Source organism: Microtus oregoni, unplaced genomic scaffold (assembly GCF_018167655.1).
Source record: "Microtus oregoni isolate MIOR12 unplaced genomic scaffold, Mior012 000001F_ref0000356, whole genome shotgun sequence".
Classification (NCBI taxonomy): Eukaryota; Metazoa; Chordata; class Mammalia; order Rodentia; family Cricetidae; genus Microtus; species Microtus oregoni.
Genome location: NW_024543060.1, coordinates 50,927,115 through 50,951,898, shown reverse-complemented (window position 1 = coordinate 50,951,898; position 24,784 = coordinate 50,927,115). Strand labels below are relative to the sequence as shown.

The 24,784-nt window shown below is 48.5% G+C and overlaps 1 protein-coding gene across 2 annotated transcripts in view; it reads right to left on the bottom strand.

The window, feature by feature from the left end:
- Farp1 (FERM, ARH/RhoGEF and pleckstrin domain protein 1) overlaps positions 1 to 24,784 on the bottom strand; it is a 222,899-nt gene that overhangs the window by 22,122 nt on the left and 175,993 nt on the right. Inside the window, exons 9-16 of one of the 2 annotated variants that reach the window (XM_041670244.1) lie at positions 22,817 to 22,912; positions 21,324 to 21,487; positions 20,174 to 20,242; positions 17,983 to 18,058; positions 16,719 to 16,977; positions 4,740 to 4,897; positions 2,975 to 3,064; positions 1,348 to 1,481 (exon numbers count right to left, since the gene is read on the bottom strand). In XM_041670244.1, the coding sequence (XP_041526178.1) occupies positions 1,348 to 1,481; positions 2,975 to 3,064; positions 4,740 to 4,897; positions 16,719 to 16,977; positions 17,983 to 18,058; positions 20,174 to 20,242; positions 21,324 to 21,487; positions 22,817 to 22,912 (1,046 nt within the window). Of the gene's footprint in view, positions 1 to 1,347; positions 1,482 to 2,974; positions 3,065 to 4,739; positions 4,928 to 16,718; positions 16,978 to 17,982; positions 18,059 to 20,173; positions 20,243 to 21,323; positions 21,488 to 22,816; positions 22,913 to 24,784 lie in introns of both variants that reach the window. The other variant, XM_041670237.1, reaches the window with a different exon arrangement.

The following is a 24,784-nucleotide window of genomic DNA, read 5'->3' as shown; positions in this document are numbered from 1 at the left end:
ATTTTTAACTGCTTTTTTATTGGTGATATTTAGGTCACCCTAATGTTTTAATTTTGTGATGATGTCTTTGCTCATGTCATGATATTAAAACACATCCTTATGAGGCTGCAGAGATGGGTCAGCAGGACAGGGTGCTTGCTGGACAGCCATGAGGACCGGAGTTCAGGTCCCAGCACCCATGTAATGTCGGGTTGTTTCCTGTAACTCCCAGCTCCCAGGCATCCACTGCCATCTTCCGTCCTCCGTCTGCACACAGACATGCATGTAGACTTGCACGCATGCACACGCGCGCGCACACACACACACACACACACACACACACACACACCTAAAAACATTATACCCTGTGCTGTTAAGTTGGCTCAGTGGATAAAAGTGCTTTTCACGTGTCTGGTGACCTGCGTTTGACCTCCAGAACCCACATAAAGGCGGGAGAAGCAGTTCCGCAGAGTTGTCTCTGAACTCCGCCTGCACACTGTAGCCTGTCTACACACAGAAACATGTATATCTACAGTAGCAACAAAACAAAAATATTTACATCCTTATGATAATTAAAACTGTGTGTATGTGTGTGGCATAGACTTTGTATTTTTAAAGTATTCTTTAACCTCTTAGATACAGTACAGCATTTTCTATGTATGTGTATGCATACAACATATAGGCAACATATAAAACAAGCAGCAAAGACAAGCCATCTCACAAATCCTTCGCATCCCTGCCCATCCCAGCTTGCCTGAAGATCAGAGAGTAAAACAGCCTTACAGGTCAGCCTTACAGGCAGTGGTGGCACACACCTTTAATCCTAGCACCAAAGAGGAATATAAGACAGGAGACAGCTCTCACTCCCAGTCTCATGCTGAGATTCCTGGAGGCAGGATCGCCATTTCGGACTGAGGTAGAGGTAAGAGCTAGTGGCTGGCTGTTTTGCTTTTCTGACCTTTAAGTTGAACCCCAATATCTGTGTCTGGATTTTTATTATTGTGCTAAAAGAACATGTGGTTTGAAGAGTTTGCAATCAAAGGTATTTGTTGTTGTTGATGTTTATTTGATTTTTGAGACAAGGTTTCTCTGTGTAGCCCTGGCTGTCCTGGAACTCACTCTGAAGACCAGGGTGCCCTGAAACTCAGAGATCCTCCTGCTTCTGCCTTCCGAGCACTGGGACTAAAGGCAGCGCCATCACTCTTGGCGGCTGTTACTGTTTCCCATTGGAGATACTTTAAGGATGGCTTGCTTCAGGCCTGTTTGACTTCATCTCTGCTGCACACATGGGACAAAGTGGAACACAGGAAGGACAGAGGGAGCGGCGTGCAGATGGGACACACAGACTTCAGACTGGTCAGTACTCACCACAGGGCAAGTCGCTGCTCGATTTCCTTGAGAAAATTGGTATGAAACTTGTGCAAAGGTTCAAAATTCGGGAAAATGAGACTTTTCAAGGCTTCAGGCATGGAGTCGTCTTTGCTGACCGTGCTCTGAAACCACTGGGGATAAAAGAGGGAACAACTCAGAAGCATGCAGAGCGGTGAATGTTTGCGGGGAGCAGGAGGCCATGAACCTTCCCACGGGATCCTGAGCATTCCAGGACTGTCACAGGCGGAGGCAGGCCTTCCCGATTCCCCCTCCACTCCAAGACTGTTACAGATAGACATAGGCCTTCCTGATCCCCCCCCCCCCCCACTCCAGGACTGTCACAGGAGGGGGCAGGCCTTCCTGACCCCCCCTCCACTCCAGGACTGTCACAGGCGGGGCAGGCCTTCCTGACCCCCCCTCCACTCCAGGACTGTCACAGGCGGGGGCAGGCCTTCCCGATTCCCCCCAGCCCCCTCTGATGGGAAAAGAGTCTCTCTCTTTCTGACTGCTCTCTCCAATGGTTCCCCGAAGGCTTGTTCAAGCCGGGGCTGAATTCCTCAATGAGCAACTACTTGAACCAAGTCCCCTCTCAGGCCAGCTCACTAGGGAACCATGAGTTCGGGTCATAGGTTACTCTTTGTTCATCCCATAAGGAGCTGCCCCGCCCACTCCTTCATAAAAATGTTGGGCATGGGGTGGCACAAACTACTGTCCACAGTCACACATGTCACCAACATGAGTGGGAACCGGGTCCCAGTATTTGCAAAGCACCAAACACAAACCTCATCCCAACCGTGTGGGTGTCCCTCTTTATGGGCTATAAAATCATGGGGTCCAAGTGCCCAGGAGCCCTCAGCTTGGCTCCTGAGACTGGACAGGCCAGACGACAGCAGTCAAGGCACAACTTATTATAAAGACAACCCGAAGTCTCCCTCAAGCAAACACGATCAGTTACAGACGATGAGCAAAACCCAAGAAGATAGCAGATTGTCTACTTCTCAGTTTCCTCTGCTTCAGGAACATCTTTCCTGTGCGCTCACAAACCACCATCATAATTTTTTTTTAATATTTATTTTATTTATTATGTATACAATATTCTGTCTGTGTGTATGCCTGCAGGCCAGAAGAGGGCACCAGACCTCTTTACAGATGGTTGTGAGCCACCATGTGGTTGCTGGGAATTGAACTCAGGACCTTTGGAAGAGCAGGCAATGCTCTTAACCACTGAGCCATCTCTCCAGCCCCATAAAATTTTTTTTAAGAGATAATTCCAAATTAAATATACATTTGGTGGGCTGGAGAGATGGCTCAGAGGGTAAGAGCACTGGTTGCTCTTCCAGAGGTCCTGAGTTCAATTCCCAGCAACCACATGGTGGCTCACAACCATCTGTAATGAGATCTGGTGCCTTCCTTGCCAGCAGCACATTGTATGCTTAATAAATATTTAAAAATAAATAAATAAATAAATAAATAAATAAATATACAATTGGCATTAATTGCCATGACCATGATCCGGATCTGCAATCCTTGCAGTCAGGCAGCCTAACTCTTCGGTGCCCCCTGCCTCTCGCAGCACGGGAGCTGAGAACTAGTTTAACTGCGGTAGAGGAAGAGCTGTACACACCGAAGCGATGACCTCGAGGTCCTTCAGGTACGTTCGCTCAGTGGTGGACACTTCCTTAGCAATGAAGTAGGCCTTGTCGGTCGGGAATCTCTGCAAAATCCAGAAGAGAACAAGACTGAGCAGTTTGGGTGGCAGTCTCTGAGAATGCCCTGATGGAAGACGGTGGTTCACTGATAGGTAAATAACGGGTAGGTCCCTTGTTAGCTACAATCAAGTCTAAAGCTTACTTCCCTGTGTATGTGAGATGTGGGATGTCCTTCTGTATGTGTGTTGCTTTTATTAGTTAATGAATGAAGCTCCTTTGGCTCATGGCAGGGCAGAATATAGCCAGGCTGGAAGAGATCTATAGAGAGAGTAGGTGGAGTCAAAGCAGATGCAGAAGGATGCAGAGGCCATGTAGCTTCCCAAAAAGCAAGAGGTAACAAACCACGAGCCTTGTGGCAAAATATAAAATTCTAGAAATGGGTAACTGTGATATGTAAGAGTTAGCTAGAAATACACTTAAGCTATTGGCCAGTGTTGTAATTAATATAATATGTGTGATTATTTGGGTCTGTGTAGCCAGTAAACTAACAAAGTCTCTGTTTACATGGGCGTGTGCTGGGGGAGCAGGCTAAAAGATGGCTTTCGATAAATAAATAGTAGCATCAGCTAGAGGACCCTAACTAACTAGGCAAGGGTTACACAATCTCCAAGGAAACTCAGCCATGAGAAATCAGCATCCCGAGACCTGGTGCCATGAACTGCGGTTGAGGTGTAACAAGGAGGCATTTGCAGTGAATGTCAGTGGCTGGATCAGAAGGAGACGGGGATGGCAGCGAGTCTTGGCTCCCTGGTGCCTGGGACTCAGATGGGCAGAGCAACCCAAAGTGGGCCACTATTCATGTCTTGTTTTTTCCTTAAGCAGTAAGTAAAAGGAAACCTTGGCAAGTGTCATGATATTTTGTTTGTAATCTAATAAGGCTTGCCTGAAGATCAGAGAAGCAGAGTCGTCAATCACTGGAGAGTTCTTACCTCTACCAATGATCAGACCAAAGGAATGATCCTCTCTCTCTCTACTAATCCCCAGACTGCATCTGTCGAGCTCCTGTCTCCTCCTTCTTTATATTCCCCTCTCTGCCCAGCCACATCCCTCCTTCTCCACCTTCCTAGTGCTGGGATCACCTTTGTGTAAGCTCCATTTCTCTTTTAGACAAATTCAATCTCGTGTAGCCCAGGGTGGCCTTGAACTCACAGAGATCCATCTGCCCCTGTCTCCCAAGTGCTGGGATTAAAGGTGTGCGCCACCACTGCCCGACCTCTATGGCTAACTTCATGGCTTAGCTCTGCCCCCTGATCTTCAGGCACAAACAAGTACCACTGCAGACAAGTCTGGGGGTATTCATGTTCACAGCAGTGTCATACACAACAGCAACATACGAGATGAATAAAAGCTGCACCCTGAGGGCTGGGTCAACAAAGTGTGCTCCATCAGCACGATGGCTCCAGCCACGTGGAAGGAGGCATTCTGATCCACGCCACAGAACAGGGATGGACCCCAAGGACGTGAAAGAAGCCGGTCAGAAGCAGACAGCTGCGGTGAGCAGTCCGGGTGGGTTGTCAAGGAATGGGGAATTATTAGTCGACAGGACAGAGGTTTTTTGGGGGGCTATGAAAAGGCTATGAAAATGGAGTCCTGGTGGTCCTGGGACAGCTGTATAGTGAAAGCTGGCATGGTTTACATTGTGGTTATTGTCCTATCCCCCCCTCCCCCACGGATCTGCACCTTTCGCCGGCCCTCTTCCTCGTCATCGGTCCTCGGGCATGCTTGGTCATTCAGGAGCGGGCTGACCAAGGGGGAGGCCTGCTTGGTGTCGGGACTCAGGTTGGGAGACAAGGTCGCGTTGGTCGGGGCAACTCCTCCCTGTGAGTTGATGGACAGTTCTGAAAGGTGAGGACTGCCAGTCAGGGAGCCTGTTCGGGGGGAGAAGTTTTAAAAGAAAAAGAGTAATTCCTTCTGGGCAACCGCTACTTCTGTAAATCTCAGAACATGGCTACCACATGACAAATGTAAGGCACTGCTAAGTTTCCCGCCCTCTATGTCGTAGCCGCCTTGAGAGGAAGGGTACCCAGAGTCCACCTCACTCAATGCAGCCCCAGTTACGTAATTAAAGATAAGACAGAGACCTGTGCACAGGTCACAATTAAGGGCGCTTAACAGCATAGCACAATCCTATTTTTATCTCGTAACTACCACTTCTGCTTCTAGAAACTACTCCAGGGAGTCGTGGGATCTACGTCACAGGGAGACACAGAAAGAATGCTTAGCACTAAGCTAACAGGCATCTAAGCAGCTGGTACTCAGGACAGGGCCACATCTGGTGACAAGGCGTCACAGCTAACAGAGGTCAAGCAGCTAAATTCCCCACGCTACAGAGAACAGAAGCAAGCTCGTGTACCTGCTTGTGATGTCACTCCATGTCTGCTACTGATTGGGACAGAAACACTAGCATTACACGCAACGGTGGTCATTTAAAGACGCAAGCTGGAGATGCCATTAGCACAGTTCCCCTTTGTGAATCAGAAGTGACAGGCCGTAAGTTAGTCCTCTAGAAAGGATATCATGTTAAACAACAGGAAAACGCAGGTTACCTAGTACAGACAGTCGCAGATGTTACACACGGGACGCTCAACCCTTTGGGGCTACGTGAGGTGTTTCAGAGCACACTTCTAAGTTGTGTGTCCAGACCTGACGTATTGGTAATTCTGATGCAGAGTCGACCCTGGGTGAATGGTTTCTGATAAGGAAATGAAGGCAGTGCCTGCCCCCACGTTCAGTTCTGATCCATCGCTCCTTGCTACCCACTACTTGGTTAAGGATCTCCACAGGAAAGAGTTTTCTGGGAATATCCTCATGCCCCTGACACCATTTCCCCCCTCTTTAGTTGTTCGTGTGGATTCTGGAAGTACAGGATACAGCAGCCTAGAGCGGCTACTGCAGGGTGACAGTGACTGTGGTCCCAGCAGGCACAAATCATGAGGAAATCACCGCATCTCCCCTGCTCCCAGGTTGCTCCGTGAATGACATCACCCACACAGAGGTGAGGAGCCACTGCACCCAGAAAACAACAAAAAGCAGCTGCCATGGCTACTGACAGCTGGTCAGTGATCCTTGGAAAACAGGAGTAGAGAAGGTGAAGGCTTGCAGAAGTCTGAATTAAAAAGAAAACCTCACATTTTGAATAAACCTCACTGAAATAAAGTCCTGGTGTTAGATAAAGTCCCCATCACCCCCACACACCACCAGATCCCAGAAATCCCGGAGAAAAAGGCCAGAAATCACTTCACAAATGTCAATTTTATTGACACTAGTGCACACTGCATACAATGGTTAGGAAAGAACGGAACTTGTTAAATAGAAATAGTGACACACTGGAATTGCAATTGTTTCAAGATACTACACTACCCTCTTAAAAAAATTCACAGAAAAATGTTACCACTATAAATAGAAGTTAGAAAAGCAAAAATTCTGGCAGTTTGTGTCAGATCGAAACATCCCATGCATTTGTGAGAGGCTGAGAGTCACTGAATTGTCCACCAGTCACCTAGTTACATGTGGGGCTTACCGTCAGCTCGCACGAGATCGGGTGGGCCGGGCATAAGGGACAGCATGCTGGGCCTGGGGCTGCAGTGCGTACAGAGAGAGGTGGAGCCAAGGATAAAGAGTTGTTAGAAAGCTGGCTTCAGATGGGGCAGGCTGCGAGGAGACGGTTACCAGCATGCTGTGGACAGCTTCCAGTGACAGAGAGCAAGCTGCCACGCGGAGGAGAGATAAAGTGCACACATTCAGAGACAACCACATCCACCCTCCACAGGTGAAAGGGGTGTCCCCTGGCTAAGCTCCCCCTTGAACGCTTGCAAGTTAGCTGACTGGGCAGATTGGAAGCCTAAGGCCACAGACGGGTTCCTGGAGAGGTGACCTGACAACTTTTAAAGAAGAGAGTTGGTTAGATCTGGAAGAATTCCCATTGGATAGGATGATGGAAGGCCGGACATGGATGCTCTGGTCACCCAAGGTACAGATAAAGTTGGCACAGCTCAGGTCTGTCCACAGGGTTCTACACACGCAACCTAACCACATCTGATCATCTGATTTATAGGTGCAGTCTGGGTTAGTTCCCTTTTCCCAAGAGGAAGAGTGCGGGGTGTGTAAGCAGCCAGACCAAGACGTGGAGGAACACGGACACTCTGACCTAGGAATCCACCAGCAAGGCTAGGAAGGAGAAGGCCCAAGTTTCTGCAGTTCAGCTTCACAAATACCAGCTGGACCTACGGAGACGAGAGGTTTTGAAACTTTCCAGGTGTCTTAGGGCCCCAAGAAGAAGTCACTGCTTGCCACTTGGCAACCAATGAGATATGCTGACAAGAGCAATTGGTGAGTCATTACAATTCCCTTATTGACCTCAGGACGGGATGCTGACAACCCTCTGTGTCCAGAAGCAGGCCTGAAGGGTTTGTCTAAAGCAAGCCATAGTTCAAGGTTACACAGAGCTAGTGCTGTGGCTACACAGAATTGGTTTTTGGATGAAGTTGTCCACGTTTCCTGGGGAAGGATTAACAAAGCTTGTTCAGCCTGCTGTCTGTCTGGAAGGCACAGTCCCAGGGGGTGGGAGCAGGGAGAAGAAACACAGGATCCATCTTCACCCTTCCTTGCTCAGTGCAATGACTGAGCTTGGGCTTATTTTTTTCTCCCAAATGACTTTTCTCTGATAACAAATGGACATAAGGTAAATTTCTTATCAGTGAGCTACAGGCAAATACATCCACAGGGCCCTCTGAGGAAGTGCCTGGACATTAAGGCAAAAGGTGGGAAGAAGTTTAAATATATTAGGGAAAAGATCAATTGCTCACTAAACCTCTGGAAATTTTGAATGGCTTAAGAACGATTTTTTTCCTTACTTTTAAAAGTTGCCCTGCATTATCTTAGGCACCAGGGCCAGTAATTCTCAAGCCCCTGTATCTCCCAATCATTTCATTTCTTCTCGCACTCATCGGGATGAAGAGGTCCGAGTTTATGTCATCCCCAGTGGACAGCAACCCCAGCCAAAAGCGCTCTTGAGGCGTGCAGTTCCGGCAATTGCCTTTTCAAATCTCCTTAAATGGACACTTCGCTGCCCCACAAGTAATTATGTGACTTCAAATTAGCCCTGCTATATTTATGGATTTCAATCTATCACCCAGCTCACAGCCTGCCTTTATAGCTTTATCGTTTTCATTTAGAATACATTCATAATTCTTTTCCTGGCCTACGGGGAGGCTGAGCTCAGAGTCTCGGGACAGGCTCTTCATCAGAAGAGATGAAATAAATGGCCGTGGGCAGAAGAGGGGTAGAGGCTTCTAGAAGTGAGCCAGCTTCCTGCCTGTCCCCTCTGAGGACTGGGCACAAGCTTCCCTTTGACCATCGACATCTTCAGCTGTGCCAAGGCCTTATAAACAAACTTACCCGATCCTGGGAAGGAGGGGGGCAGGTAGTTTAAAAATGGCATTTCAAATACTTGTAGACCTGTCCTGTCTTGTAAATGGTCAATAAGCTTATTAATGTCTAAGTTTTAACTTGATAGGGTTTTGTGTGTTTTTCCTGTAAAAGAGAAGTAGAAAATCTCACAATTTAAAAACTAGAACCTCACCATTTGTTAGGCACCGAAAATAAGAACATGAATGGCCATATAATTTCTACTTTCAATTTTCCCACTATTCCCTCAGATAAACTTACTTCTTTTCCAAGTTTCTAGATCCTATGATTCTTCCTCTCTTGTTCATGTCTCTAAAATAGTTTACCTAGGTACCCAGAGTATGTCAGAGGCATGCGTAGGAAAGACAGCAAAAAATTCAGGGCTCTTTTAAAACCCACAACCTCTCGCTAACAGAGAAGATAACAGAACCTCACTGGAGGTGGCTGATTCAGAGAGCTCACCATCACACTGAATCAGAGATGGCTTGAGGTGAAATCATGTCCCTCCATGGGAATAGCTAGCACTATTCGCTGAAACAAGGTTCTCACGTGAAAAATCAGAGCAGCTGACCAAGGCTAGAGAGTATCCTCTTCTTGATACCTTAGGTGGCTGGAGGTAAGTGACATGTGCCACTCAGACCCAGTGTCTTAAGGAAAACAGCTAAGCATCTTGTCACACTTCACTATCAAGCCATTCAGAAAAGCAACGGGGACACAGTGATGCCCGACTTGCAGAAAAATCGAGAGAAATGTCACTAATGTCACTAAGGGTCAAATGGCAGCGGATGCACATGGCTGTTCTTACTTATACGGCAAAGACATAGGAGAAGTCCTGCTTTGTTTCAAGATGGCAGGGAACTGGTGAACTTGGTGGCGCTGTTTGGGATGAGGAACACGGAGCCTCGTACCAATAAAAAAAATTACCATCGTGTATGAAGGACAAAGATTCAGCCATCAGTGGGAAGGAACAATTACAGTTTTTTGTTTGTTTTTGTTTTACAGCAAGATGCCTGTTAGAACAAGGTTATAAGGCCTCGAGTTTAGATTAACATGAGATATTAATACCATGCAAACAATTTACATGAGTTTGGCTTTCCATGCTTGGTCACCAAACTCATGCTTCTCAGAGCCAACAGAGGGCTTCCTGGTGATAGAATCCATGCTGTGCCAAGGCAGCGCGCTGGCCCGCAGCGCAGAGGGCAAGCAAAGCGCATCCGTGCGAGCATGCAGTGAGGGTGCCTGCTGACAGGACGAGGGGCTTACCCGCTGGAGAAGCCGCAGCCCACACTCTACTCCCTCCCGACAAAGTCGGTCCACACAAGGGTCTCACTCCCATTAAGAACACCAAAGTCTGTGTCCTCTGTTGGTCAGCTGTGTGAGCCCCCAGTGCAAGCTGCTGTCAGGGATGCGCTCTGCTCCAGTGACATCCGTCCCCCCTTTACAGCAATCCTGCTCTCTTCCAAGGGCTGGCCCCACCCCCACAGCTACCCCTGTAAGGAGAGGAGGAGGCCATAAGTCTGCCTGCCTTCTCCCAGCACGCTAATGAACGTTTCTGTCTGCCATCGAGTGAGCAGGATTGCTGTGTTCTAGAAGAAATGAGTATTCCAGGTACAAACTGGTATTTAAGCAGGGTTTTGGGCTGTTTTAAAGAAAGGACATCAAACAGTGCTCCAACAAATGCAGGGGACAGAAGGTACGCCATGCTCCGAGGATCAAGACAGAACGTTGAAGAGAAAGGTTTCTCCCCCAGGTAGGTACATGCCGGCAAAACACTGTGTACAATGGACAATGGAAAGAAGGTTTTCTCAGATTTATTAAACAAATGACAAAAATGAGAATGAAGTCCCCAGCCTTTCTACTTGAGGATTGATTCAGTGCATTAGAAAATTTTAATACAGCATATCATTAGCTCGAGGATTAAGTGCACACAGAGAGAGAACAGGAGGAAACTGGGTTAAAAACATGGGCCAAGCTCGTGAGAGTTGGTTAGTTAGGCCTGCAGCAGCTGCCCAAGGCAAGAGGAGGTGAGAGCAAGGGGTGGCCCCTTATCCACTCTGGGTGCTTCTGGAGAGAGAGGCTGCTCATCCTTAATAACTGAAGGACTAAGTGTGGCCTTCCTGGAACCCCACAGGCAGAGGGGTCAAAGGAGCGACAGGTGCCGGTGCTCATCTGTGAGTGACAACAGATGGGCTAGCACTGCACCACACACTCCTAAGTGACCTTCTAATGTGTGCTACTTGAGAGCCAGCTGACCCAACACAGACTCGAAGCCTCAGAGCTCCCTGTACCCTGCGTGCCCCATGCCCACTCCAGTCTCTGTACGCGTCCTGCTCCGTTCTGCAGTTTTCCACTGCCCTTCTGTATCCTGAACCAGCTCTGCCTGGCCCCAGCAGGAGGCTCAAGTGTCTTCTGGCACCAGCTCCCGCAAGCATCACTAGCTTGGCTCCGTCAAGCTAACCTTTCCAACCCCATCCCAATCATGCTAGATCAGGTTTCCCAAGCAAACAGCTGAGCTTCAATCCTCCTGCCGTCTGGAGCCATCGCAAAGCAACCAACCTGACTGAGAGCCCTCATGAAGAAATGTAAGCGCTGCCTTCCATGGGGAGTTACCATCCAATACCACAAGCGGGATGCAGGGGAGCCCCCTTTCAGGCTATGCTGGGAGGCCAGCATGGGCTCGGTGTAGTCATCCTGAAGAAAGGAAAGCCTAGGCTCTTTGGAGAGTTCGCCTCCCTGGCTTCTGGTCAGGGGTTTAATTGTTTGCATGGAGAGGAACAGTTCCTGTGTGACAGGCTTCACCGATGGCCTTCTGGGAGTGCTATGCTGCTCATGCCTAAGGACCCACACCCTTCCCTGCCCCTGCCACAGCTGGCCCACGTACAAACCCACACTTTCAACCCTTGCTGCCAGGAGACACACGGAAGTCTCCCTAGGTTCCTAAAGGAAGAACCACACAGCTTTCTGTCTGATCCATAAGGATCTTTGCTCTAGACTCCATGTCTGAACTATTAGGAAACTTTAAAAACGCTTTTCACTGTTACCTCTTTAAGAGAAAACTGATACTAAGTGGAGTGCTAACTGTGGTCAGAATGTCAGGACTTCCTGCTAACAACCAGCACCTGGTATTTCGTCTCCAGCGAACTCATTTCCCTGTCTGACGTTTCAGCTGATCCCACGGAAAGGGGCGGATTAAACTAACAAGAGCAGTGCCAGTCACTGCTCTGAGAAGCCAGCGCCCCACTGATCATGCCTTTCCCTCTGTGTGTTCGTCTGGGTTTGGCCAACGTGAAGCCATAGTCTGTTCTTCAAAGATCAAAGGGACTGGCTCAATTATCAGGACGTTTATTAAAACTCCTGCATTTCATTTTCAGAATGTGCAGCAACAACAGACAGACTGGAGCCAGGCCATGGGGTGAAGGCCAGCCCTGAGGGATACAGAGGAACAATGAGAGAGGGAGAGAGGGGGTGAGGGAGAGGGACGGGGGAGGGAGAGAGAGGGGGGAGAGAGGGAGAGGAGGGAAAGGGAAAGAGAGAGAGGGAGGGAGGAAGAGGGAGGAAGGAAGGGGAGGGAGGGAGAGGGAGAGGGAGAGGGAGAGAGGGAGAGAGAGAGAGAGAGAGAGAGAGAGAGAGAGAGAGAGAGAGGAGATCAGGAAACAAGTTCCTTTGGGAATGTCACAGCGAGGACTGGAAATTCTGGCTAACCAAAGTACAGGACCCAGGCAAAGCCAAGCCATCAAGACAAGAACACAGAAAGCAAACTGCACCTGCCTGGTTCATTCCTGGTTCATTCTACCTGAACTCAGAGGCTCTGCACTGAGAGTTACGGCCGCCCTTGGATGCCCATTTTAAGTGGTAAAGCCGAGCATAAGTACATGGTCAGCGAGTCCAGACACAATGACAAAACAGACCTCTCGGCACATTTGATATCATTTTACCAATGCTAAGAACGTTTCCTGTCTGGATTTTATCCCTTCTTCAGAAAAGGGCTGACGACACCAGTCAGGATGACTCCAAGGCTAATGCGACCCCTCCAACTCCAGGGGACCAGCTGACTCCGCATTCTTGTTATTCAGGCCTGGCTTTTTTTTTTTTTTAAAGTGTGACACGGTTTAAACCGTCAGCAATGTTCTCGAGCAGAGAGTGGTTATTATTCACATCTGAAGCGCAGGCTGAGCAGCACTGTGTGAGGAACTCCTGGATGTGAAGTGCACATGGAGAAGAATCCGCTCCACAGACTTCCTCGTCTAATAAAACCCCACCGATGGCACCCAGATGACCATTCGAGGGGGCTGGGACAGTTCGGGCTCTGGATCTCATTAAATGCATCTCCTCATGCTGAAGGAATATCTTGCCTTTCCAGTTTGCTCTTAAGGAGGATCAACTCGGGAAACCACAAACGCGTCGATACATATTTCACAATAAAATCCTACAGAATACAAATCTAAAGGGGCCCTAGCATAGGAAGCCCCCTGGAAATCCGAATGATCCTCCATTCTAGTCCATGCTATGTATTTTTCACAGCCAATCCTATTATTGGATTCCCTTACCTTAGTTCACTTGACACAAAGGTAGGTCCTTTTTAAGTCTCAGGTTGAGACTTTGTGGGTTTGGGAAAGCCTCGGAGCCCAATCTACAGTGGCTGGGAAGGGGTGCTGACTTTGCTGTGCTTCGCACAGGGACAGTGGGGAGGGTGCGTGACCTGCAACCCCGCTACACTCAGTGCACCGCAGGCATGCATTCCCTGACTCGTGCTCTGGAGTCTTTATGAGCAAAGGATAAGCTCCATTCTCAGCATGACAGGGTACGTGGCCTTGGAACAAACCTGTCCCCAGTTCTTTTAGGCACTAATAACTTGCTGGGACTGTCACCTTCACAAATTCTAGCCAAGAAACAGAACTGAAATTGCTCTGCTGGTACGAAACCACTGAAGAGAAAACTCTGCCGTACACAAGCGAAAGGTGACGCCAGTCACCTGGGCACACAAGGATGGGTCAGCCACTTGAAAACACGGAGATAAAGCCACTTCTGTAGGAAAAGGCAAAGCAAAAAAACTGCAAGAACATGCTTGGCTCTCCAGGGTCATAGGTACGATTTCTGCTATGTTCACACGACAAGATCACACGACAGCACGCATTTCTGTTTCAGTACAGACTTCTGTCTATAGAGAGTAAGGACAAGCCCTCTAGAGAAATCACTGTCACAGTTAAACCAATCAAATGACTGACTCGGCTCAACTCCTAACGGACGTAAGTTTTCCTACGGCAAATTGATAGCTTTTCTTAAGACCAGACAGAATATACAAAAACAAGTTAAATCTGACAGCACGCTATAGTAGGAAGAGCGGCCATCCGCATATAACTATCCTTGTCATTCAGGATTTTCACATCTAATTTTAATGAGAAATACAGACAAGCGTCTCCAAAATTAAAATGTGGAGTCGGGAAAGTCTGAGGGCATTAGGAAATCACGAGAGAGAAGAGCAACGCCAGGTGACTAAGGGGATGGTCGCAGTTCTGAGGCACAACACTTGGCGCCTTGCAAAGTCGCCTAACCCCCGGGAATGAGCTTGCTCACCTACAGCGAAGGTTTGCCTAGGTGAATGCCGAAGCCTCCACCTGGCTCTGCAAGCCTTCTGAACATACAGGTTATCTACGGTAAGGTTGGGGGAGAGTGCCTCCGCGAACAACTGCTGACCCCTCTCCAGTTAACTGGATCAGCTGATCAAGGAAAAAGCAAAAATGCTTGCATAAAAAAGAAGTCTTCTGAATATTTAAAACTTGGCTTCTCAGTATTCCTGCTGACAAGATTCTGAGATTCACAGGCCAAGCTTGACTTCACTTCCTGAACAAGCTCAGCTTTCCCTCTGCGATGCAGCCACGGGGGGGGGGGGGGGGGGTCTCCTAACGCCAGTAGCCTGGCGGCTCACAGAGGATGTTACAACTCTTCTCAAAAGTTTGTCATTACTTCAGATCTAAAAATGTTTTTCTATGATTAAAAAAATATCAAAGACTGAAAAATACAAACGGAGGCATTTTAAGACAGCAGTGACCCTGCTAACTCCACCCTAGGAGAGTCTCCAGGGTTGTCAGGTCTGACAGAGAACGGACCCTGGCTGTCCCCACAGAGCCATCTGGGAAGTCCAAGCTGGAACCCTGGCCAGCTGATCCAGTCTCTTGGGTGAGAATCAGGCACTACTTATCTGAGAATGGCTCAGGGGATGCCACAGGACAGTCAAGGAAAACCAACGAGAGAACTGAAGCCCCAGCCCCTCGATCTACAGCGCAGAAAGGACGGTGCCAGGCAGGGGCCTGCACGGTTTTGAAGAAGTCATAGAAATATCCAGGTGTCAGCGTTCCCAGTGGGGTGGCTGTTCATCGGAGCACAAAAGCCAAGGGCAGTGATGAGGCTGGGCACTGTATGACAAACAGGCGGGCAGGCACGCGGCTGACTAACCTGCCGGAGACAACAGTGCCCATGGCGAGGTACTGACTTTTCTCTGCCTTACCACTCAGGAGTATTTCTGGTTCACCAAGAGGTTCTGAGAGTCAGAGAGCCATTTTCTAAAAAGAAGCCTAATGATTTGACCCAGTAATGTAAACCCCAAACAACAGAGCAAACCCAGGTAAATAAATGGCCGTGTCTGGGGATCTGACAACATCCACAGCATTTCACAGGAGACCAAAAGGACCCCACGGTCTTCCCATTAAGATTTCCCCTTTCTCTCCAGGATGATTTTACCAACACAATCTCAGCTACCAACCAACTTCTAGTTGGCCGCAGATTTGTCCGTGCCTCCTTACAAGGTCCCAGAAGATGGCCCCCCTTTTACAGAGGGCAAAGACATGTGAAGGTCAACACTTTTCTGTGACCTCAGTGACATCTCAAAACTCGCAGCCAACAGGAGGGGAACCTGTACACACAACTGAACACACAGAGAAAACGACCAAGTCAACACAATACACTGTTCACACTATCTGACCCATCATAAGCTAATTCCTACTCCCTTCGGGCCAGCAACGCAAACCTTCAGCAACTCGCTGTTAGTCTTCCTGGACACCTTGCACCATGCTTTCTAGAAAGCAAGTCACATGTGTGACGTTTGTGCTCCTTAAAAGTAGGGGGAGTCAGGCATAACCCATAGATGTGTGCCTATCCCAAACTTTGTCTAACAAATGTTCACCAGAAACGAACAAGTCACTGAGACGGACCCTCTGTGCGGCAACCCGGATTCTATGACTATTGAATCAACAGCTAGCCGCCTGCCTCCCAATCTTCCTCACTCGTCCTCCCCCTCCTCCTCACTCAGCCGCAAGCCACGCAAGCCCTTCTGACTCTTCCTCTTGGATGCAGAGCTTGGACTGGTTGGGCAGTCAAACGCCAAGGACTTCCTTGAAGGGCTCACCATGGCAGAGTCCGAATCACTGGATTCAGTCCCACTGCCAGTGGAACACTCGGTCACTTGCAGAGGCGCCAGCTGACCCACCACACTGCCGGCGCACACAGCCTGTGTGAGGGAAACCTCTGCGGTGGGGCCTGTCCCAGAGGTACCATTGGCTAGCATCCTACCCTGGGGAGCAGCTACGTTGGCCAACCCTTCTTCCTCTTCCTGGTCACCAAGCCTCTCCATGGCCTCTGGGGTGGGGGCTGCCTGGCTAAGGATGAGAGGATCTGTCTCTGACTTGTTATACCTACTGGGAAGATTCCGCAGGTAGGGCCTTTGCAGGGCGGGGGAACAGTCTTCATAGGGAGGACCCTGCTTTGGGGTGGTATCTTCTCCCATACTCTTTCCCCTAAGGTCATGTCCGTTTTCAGAAACATAGCCTTGGGACCCAGTTCTGTCCCAGCTCATATCTGGGCTTGAACTTCTGCTGCAGGGGGACAGTGGGGTGGCCAGGGGGCTGTGGCCAGCGGAGGCCCTGAACATTTCATCTATCAGGGAACTATGTCTCGGGAGCCCAGGGCTCCCACTCAGATCAAAGGTAATATCGGCTGAGTCGTCATCAAGGAACTCTCTAGAAGGAAGCCGGGAAGACTTCGTGGAGGGAGGGGAAGTCCTGTGCCTAGCCTCTGCTCGCCTCTCGTCCCTGGACAGCAGGTAAACACCACTGGTCAAATCACCCTCATTGTTGTCATTTGTTTGGGAGCGTGACTGGGACCCTGGTTCTCTGAGAAGGTCGTATTCACTATCTACATCACTACAGTCAATGAAGGGAATGGAAGCACTGCTGCCTCCGGCAGCCCGGGATGCTGGACCTGTGCTTGGCTGTGGGGGCTGACGTTGACTTGGCTGGGCGCCCTCCTTGCCACCCTCCTCCTCTTCCTCTTCTTCGGGCGGCACCACGGTGGGTCCGTCTGCAGCTCTGCTCCCGGGAGAGCTCTTGGACGGAGGAGCGGGGCTTTGGTGTGGTCCCGACTCCAAGGTAGAGACTTTCGCTTCCTTGGCTTGCTGGCAGCTCTGGCCGCCGGGAGACTCAGACCCTTCTCCAAATGTAAGGCTGGCGTTCTGTGGAGACTGGGCAGAGAGAACAGGGGAAGGGCAGAGGGAGATGGTTACACCAGAGTGGAGGACAGAGAGAACAGGGGAAGGACGAAGGGAGATGGTTGCACGGGAGTGGACAAAGAGTGAGGAAGTGTGGTTTAATTTAAAAGTCTCTCCTTCGAATTCCAGAAGCTGGAAGGAAAGGCACGGAGAGGCCAGTGTGGCCTCCTCAGAGCAGGAACTGTGTGCTCAGGCAGAAAGTGAAACTCATGACCTTCGAGGTGGAGATGCGCACCAGGCTGGGTCCCCAGCACACGAGCTATACACTGCTTTCCAGGACCCTGATCTCAAGTGGGGATTCCAGGGGTCTATGTAGCGGACGGCTCTTTCGGCCTATGAAAGCCTTCCTAGAAGGGCCAATGGGGACAGCAGAGAAAGCCGTGACGAAGACCCTAGGAAAGTCACAGGCAACTGCACTTGAGAGAAAGGGTAATATGACAGGTGAAAGTTTGATGTCAGAGTCACACAATGAGAACACCTTCTCAAGTTCTTTCTCAAACAAACTGCTAGTCTCTGAGAGAAAATCCTGAAAACAGTGTACGGAGACGCCAGTGCTGGGGTCAGCGAGCACTTGCCACAGAGTAAAGGTGACAATATTTCCTGCTGTTGCCTGATCACTAACACAAGTCCTTGGGATTCTGTCGGCAGAGTCTTCTCAGCAGGAACTATACCCAGCATTATCTCTACAGGTCCCTATCAGTCACAAAACATTTAGCTGGTAGGTAGGCTTGGTCTCATGAACTGCCTGCCATGTGTGTTTCAAGCCTCACGCTCAGAAGATAAACCAGCAACTGAGAAGCTGCATGGCAGGCTTGCTGCGCACAGCCAGGCTTGGTTCAGAGCCCAAAGCCGTCTCAGGACCAGCTGAGCCAAATCCCAGAGCAAAGAAAGGAGACAGGACCAGAAAATACTATCTGCAAGCCCAAAGCTCAAAGAATTGAGGAAAAGAGCTCCGGTTGTCCACGACTACCCACTGACCTGTTTTGGCACTTCTGAGTTCGATGCTGTGGGCTGCGAAGAAAGGCTCCTGGTGGAATGGATCTTGCTGTGTTTTCTGAGGGAAATCATACAAGGTAGCTAAAGTTAGGACAGCTCTGATCAAATGAAGCAAACACCTTCTGTTTGACACATTAAGTCCCTTTTCGATCAGGAAGGTACCCAAAGCTACCTTTGTGTGTGTGACATACGCACACTACCTCAGAACACCTGTGTCACTGGGGATTATACGTCACTCCTCCTGAGCATCCTGTCCTAGCTGCTGAAGGACCATGGATGCCTGAGCTCTGTCTGTTAGCCATGGGGAAAGTCAAGGGATAGGAGGAGCCACCAGGCATCTGGGACGGAACTGCAAGCTAACAACATGAGCATCCTTGTGCCTTTGGTTCACTATTTTCTAGATCAGATCTATGACAGGGGTAAGGACCACATAACAATTCTTATTCTTAGAAAACGTAAACCCAGGAGACAAAGGCCTGTAGGGAAATGGAGACTCAAGGGAGGGCCTAGAGGGCCCCCGGCACAGCCCTCGATCTTGTCCCTCTGTATCCACTGAACAACTCATGGGATGGTTTAAATACACCCCAGTGTACACTAGTCTCTTCTTCACAGGGGAAGGCCCCAGGGCGTCTGTGGACCGTCAGAGCTACCTCCTGCACGGTCATCAGCATGGCAACTGCTAATATCTAGGAAAATGACAGGAGTATTATCCTTGGATACATCAACAAGGCTGTTTCTGGTGAGCTAGTGGCTTGGATACACAGAGGCAAAAGTTTCCTGACATCCTGAAACACCATGAGGGATTCATGGCTTATTTTTAGCAAAATTAGACAAAAGCATCAAAATGACTTGAACATCTGTTAATAGGGAGTGAGATCAATAAGATGTAAGCACCCTAATTCTCTAGAGCTCAAAGACAACAAGTTAACAAAGCAAATTAGTGTTGCATGTATTGTATGCATGCGTTTATATAAAATAACAGCATGTATATAAATGAGGTGCCACACACCCAGGCAATCCTCCATTTTTTTAAATTAATAAGTATTGAAACCCAGAAGGAACATAAATCTAGAGGTTTCTTTTTGAAAAGAGAGGTAGGAATTAAAAAAGGTTGCGACCCAAGGTAGTTTTATCTACTTCTGTTAGCTGTAGTAGCAATAAACAAAAAGAACTAAATATATCAAATACTAACACATGTTAGCATCCTGTCCTCTGCAGTTTAGGAGCAGAAGTATTTGGATTTTGGAATATTTACACTTATACAATGAGATGGCATAGAAACAGCATCCTAGTCTGAACGTGAAATTAATTTGTTTCTTATGCACTTTATACACATAGCTTGAGCTGTTAGTTATTTCATATAATATTTATAATTTTGTGTATTTTTGACTGGGATCAAGTGTGGAATTTTCCACGCAGGAGTTTTAGGGTGGAGCTCAAAGTTCAGATTCCTCCAGCTCTTGTCAATGCGAAGTTGTAAGAACTCGAGTATCCGCTACGTCCTGTCTATATGCTAGGGTGAATATCCAATGCACTAACACGGGAAACAGAAGGAGATTAAGAACGGCACTCACAGGCAGCGGAGAGGGCGGAGGCCATGATGTCACTCCTCGCCCTTCACCTTAGTCTCCCCCTTGGGAGGCCGAGAAGTGCGGACAGGCTCTAGGCTCTGGAGCTCAGGAGACCTGTGCTACTCGCTCTGTGTGTTAATCTCAGGGTCTCCATGTTTAATCAGAGAATAAATGACCACTGACCATGCAGGGCCAGCATGAAGCCAGGAGCCCTGAGCAGAGCCTGGTGAACACCTGAAGCCACGAGCGTCTGCTGCAAACAGTGATAGCCACAAATCCTGCGGGTTCTCTCCCGACCTTACCTGACTAAAGTTAACAGAAACCGCAAGCTGCATCCTCAAGTGTGTCCTCTTGACCAGGACAGGCCTGGAAGACACTGTCATCTCTACACTGGGCCCACTCGGCTCTCTATCAGCTCTCCCCCATCACCTGCTACTGTATTCTCTCCTCACCCTACCTTGAGGGAGCACGCAGGGTCCTAAAACGTGGTCCAACCCTCGACTTGCCGAGGTTGACTGTGTGGTTGACTGACTCACCCCAGACTGGATGAAGGAGCATTAGCTCCTCAGAGAGAATGGCACTGGCTGGAAAGGGCTCCTCACCTTTCAAACTGCACCTTCTTGTGGCCTCCTTCTTTAACATAGTCAAGAACTTGCTTCTGAGTCCGACCACTGAAACAAAGACCGGGAAAGAAAAGGGAGATGACATGGAGGCATTTGCACTTAGGCAGATGGCTGTGAGTTCAAGGCCAGCCTGGTCTACAGAGTCCCAGGACAGCCAGAGCCACACAGAGAAACCCTGCCTTGACAAGAGAAAACCAAAACCACATCTTCTCAGGCAGGTAAGAATAAGAGCAATTCTAAGAACCTTTGGGTTTCTGTCCATTTGACCTCTTGCTATTTTCCTTATAGATAATAAGACAAAACATCCAACTAAATAAACCCACGTAACCACGGTTGGTTGTGAGGCTGCCGTCCCGGGAGTCTGCATCTGTGAGGGTGGAGAAAAGGAACACTGTACTTAGACCAGTGTTCCTCACAGCACAGTGTCAGTATTGTTTGAAAAATAAACAAAAACGTGATCCTAAGATGGCCAAGTCTTTGCCCGTCTATGACACAATGCCTGAGAAATGACACTCTTGCCTACATAAATAAACCGCTTTCTGCAGGAGAGGGGCTAGGGGTTGACTCAGTGGTAAACGCTTTCCTGGAATGCACAAGACCCCCGGATTGAAGCCCCCAGAACTGTTAAAAACAACACTCACACAAGGAGCTACAGGCAATGGGCAGAGGAAGAGTCAGTTTTCCTCGGGTACAGCCTCTTACAAGTTGTCCTTGCTCCAGTGGACGGTCCTACACCCAACCACATAGGGGCAGCACTAAGTGGACACAGTGGGCTTAAGAGAGAAATGAGAAGCTGGGAACTATAGGGGAAAGAGTGGGCATGGGTTCGAACAAAACACGTTGTATTCATGTGTGAGATTCTTAAATGATATAAAAAGTTCATCTCGAGACTTATGCTTGGATTTGACTGTGAACGGGAGATGGCTAAGTCATTCCCAAAAGCTAAAACAGAACCTCGAAAGGCGACACAGAGCAGGCTGGCATAAGCAAGCCAGTGCCTCCATTGGCCATAGACCCAACCGTGGTTTGCCTTATTCATCTGCTCTGAACCGCAATAGCCATGATGGGTGGAGTCTCAGGATAAACATCCACATGGCGATTACACGGGCTCGTGAAGCGGCACCCTCACCTGAACCGGAACGACGACCCTCGGCTGAAGAGAACTGGCTTTGGTTTTGGCTTGGGTTCTTCAAAGAGTCTAAAAAAGGCGTGATGCTCCACACAGATTTTCCAGAAGGCCTTGCAGAAGTCTCGGCCGGCCATCAGGAATTCCAGGGTGTCTTGGTATGAGCTCTGAAAAGAAATATAGCTTTTATTTTCCCTGTACCACTCATAAGCATTCTGCTAAAATGTGGAAAAAAAGAAACAGAAATTAATTTGTCCAATAAAATAAGAACTGTGTATTTAATGACAAGATCATTAATCCAAAGATTGAGGAAAATATGCTCGCTTGCAATGACGAGGCAGGTCCTTTTCCTGCCACCTTCTCTGCAGACTCTTAGGAACTAATGGGAACAGTAGTGGACTCCATAAACTGCATTTTCTTGGCTTTTGCTGCCTCCTTAAAAATAGTTCAAGTATAAACACACATCCCTTCCTTAAAATATCTGACCTGTGTCTCTTTTTTCTGTTTTCTTCCTCATGGCTCCTATCCAGGTTGACCTTTTTCCTCATTTTATAAAATGGTGGATGCCACAGGCCTCCAGGTGATCCCAAGAACCACAGAGGAAATGAAGTCCCTACTTGTCCAGTACAAAAGTATTAATGACTCTCAGGTGACGAACTTCTGTCTTTTGATTCTGGAAGGAATATGGCAATTTTCTACTCCTACGCTCAATGTTTCCAACTTCAATGGCCATGTTACATAAACAAAAGCTCCCAGAGTCCTCAGCATTCCCAGCAGCTCTGGCTATTTTGGGGGTTCTCAGAGTTTGCACAAACCCAACTTCAGTGTATGCTGTGGCCGTTCCCACATAAATGGGTTTCTGGAACTGTAACTGCATTTTCCCACAGAGAATCACTTATTGGGGGGTTTGCTTCCCAGTCAGGCCTATGAATCCACTCCACACAGTGTATCTGAATTCTGAACCTAGACTGCCCCGGTCAGCCCTGCCTCATGGGATAAAGGATCAGTTTTGGATGGGGTCATACATCAGGAATGTATTATGTATGCATCTCCTGTGTGGCTTTTGGCAGATGAAGAAGACACTCTTCTCTTTCTGGAACCCACTCCAGGGTAGGTGGCAGTTTTGGGGATTCTGAGGGAACTGAAAGAGATAATTCAGTCCACAAGAACTTGCTTCCCCAAAGTGCAAGGCAACAACAGGAACGAGCAAGTCAGGACTGCTTCTGAGCAGGGGAGGATAGCCAGGACGTGGCAGACCGCTGACTGGGGTCCCAGGGCGGGGCCGCAGGTGGATGTGCAGCCACAGCCTGGCTCAAGTTGTTTGTCAGGAAGGTGAAGGGTCTTCTCCTTAAGTATGCATCCTTTTATCCCTCCTCGCAGACTAAAGCTCTCGGATACACAGTTCTCCCCAGCCCATCCTTACAGGCCAGCCGCCAGGAAAGCCTGCCTCATTCACAGCTCGGCTGGTCCCCCCTTTATGTTCCCGAGTGACTTACGTTCACATCCGGTCGGAGCTTGATAAGAAAGCGCTTCCTCTTGAAGCTCAGTTTTCGCACCTTGGCCCAGTTAAAAGCATTGATTTTCGTGAAACCCTAAGAAGGAAGAGCAACCTGTGAGCCTGGCCTTACACACGAGGCCCATGGGAACCCCAGACAGAGAGAGGGCCGGGGGCCAGGTCAATGGCTCAGAAAAAGCTTTTGATGGATGATTCCCAGGCTCAGTGTCTACTGACTGCCATACTCTCTTACACTGTTATTGCTCACTAATTATAGAGTTTGGCAATCAAACCATGTCTGCCTTCATGCGGGGAAGGCACTGGTCAAGGTAATGAAAAGAAGATAAATAAAAACGAAACCATGACAACCACCATACCCATAACAACCGTCTCTTGTGGAGGTGGAGGACCAGGTATTGTATTAAGGGCATTTTAGACTGTATCTCATCAGACCACACACAAAACTCGGCAAGACAGATTTATTATCTTCATTTCACAGAAAAAGCGAAACTGAAAAAATGTCTCTGTGAATGTAAAAGGAGCCCTAAGAACGCCATGCCCAGCCATCAGAAGTGGTGGGAACAGAGCAGCAGCCGCAGGCCAGGGATCCATGCCACAAGAGGCTCTTCTGCACACAACTTAACTGCCTAGCAATGTTCAATATTTAGATCATATTAAACACACCCAAAGCACAGGAATTAAATCACGGTACTTCTTTCCTCTCTCCATGACCTCTGGAAATGCTTAAAAGCTTGTTTTTGAAATTTAACGGTCATGACAGAACACTAGGTTTTACTGTTCTTTTATCTTTCTTTCTTTTTCCTTTTTTAAAAAAATTTTATTTTTCATGACAGGGTTTCTCTATGTAGCCCTGGCTGTCCTAGAACTCGCTTTTAGACCAGGCTGGCCTCAAACTCACAGAGATCCACCTGCCTCTGCCTCCTGAGTGCTGGGGTTAATGATGTGCACTTGTTAAAAGTTTGTCTTATTGCTCTTTAAAATCAGGTATTCGTGGATGATCTGTGCAGGTGAAAACTACTTCCTCAGATATCATACTACTTTTCATCAAAACATCCTTCCTACGACACCCAAGCTCCAACTGTTAAGGGTGTGGCTGGGTGATATTTAGGGTGTGCCGTGAACAGATTCTATTCACGAGCAGGGGGCTGCTACAACTCGTGTGTGTAAGTTTGTGTGTGAGTCCGTGTGAATGTGTATTTGTGAATTTATGAGAATATGTGTGAGTGTATGTGAGAGAGAGGGAGAATGAGGAAGGGAGGGAGAGAGCGTGTGCGCGCGCTTGCATGTGCAGGCCAAAGGTCACAGAGACAGGGTTCTATTGACCCTGTAAGCTCATGGACTGGGATGGCTCTAGCAACCCCCCTCCTATCTCCTCCCCAGGGCTAGGATTTCAGCTGCATGACACCAGGCTCAGCCTTTTAAGTACACGCTTGCGACCTCAGGTCTCCATGTTTTCCCTCTCCAGCTCCTTCTGTAGCTCAGGAAATAAGCAGAGCTGTCCGAGCTCACAAAGGCATTTATGCTGCGTGCACCCTTACAACTTTAAACCTGGGCAGACTCTGAGCAACTTCATAAAAACAGGTATATCACTGTCTAAACAACCACTCACAAATAGACTACCTACTTATGCTTATTTTTAATTTTAAAATTACATTTATTTACTCATGTGTGGGAGGACACACAGATGTGGAGGCCAGCAGACAATACTACTGCGTCCCAGGGACTGAACTCTGGGCCTTAGGCTGGAGAGCAGGTGCCTTTACCTATGGACTGATCTCACTGCTCCTCTCCTCTCTGCTTAAAGAAAAGCACTGTGGAAGGATTGAGGGGGGTAGGTTGTGGTTTGGATACAGTCTAAAGGTTCACATGCTGGGGGTTTAGTCACCAGGCGACATTAAGAGGTAACAGGATATAGAGAAACGAGTTGGGGCTGTGGTGTGTGCTTTAG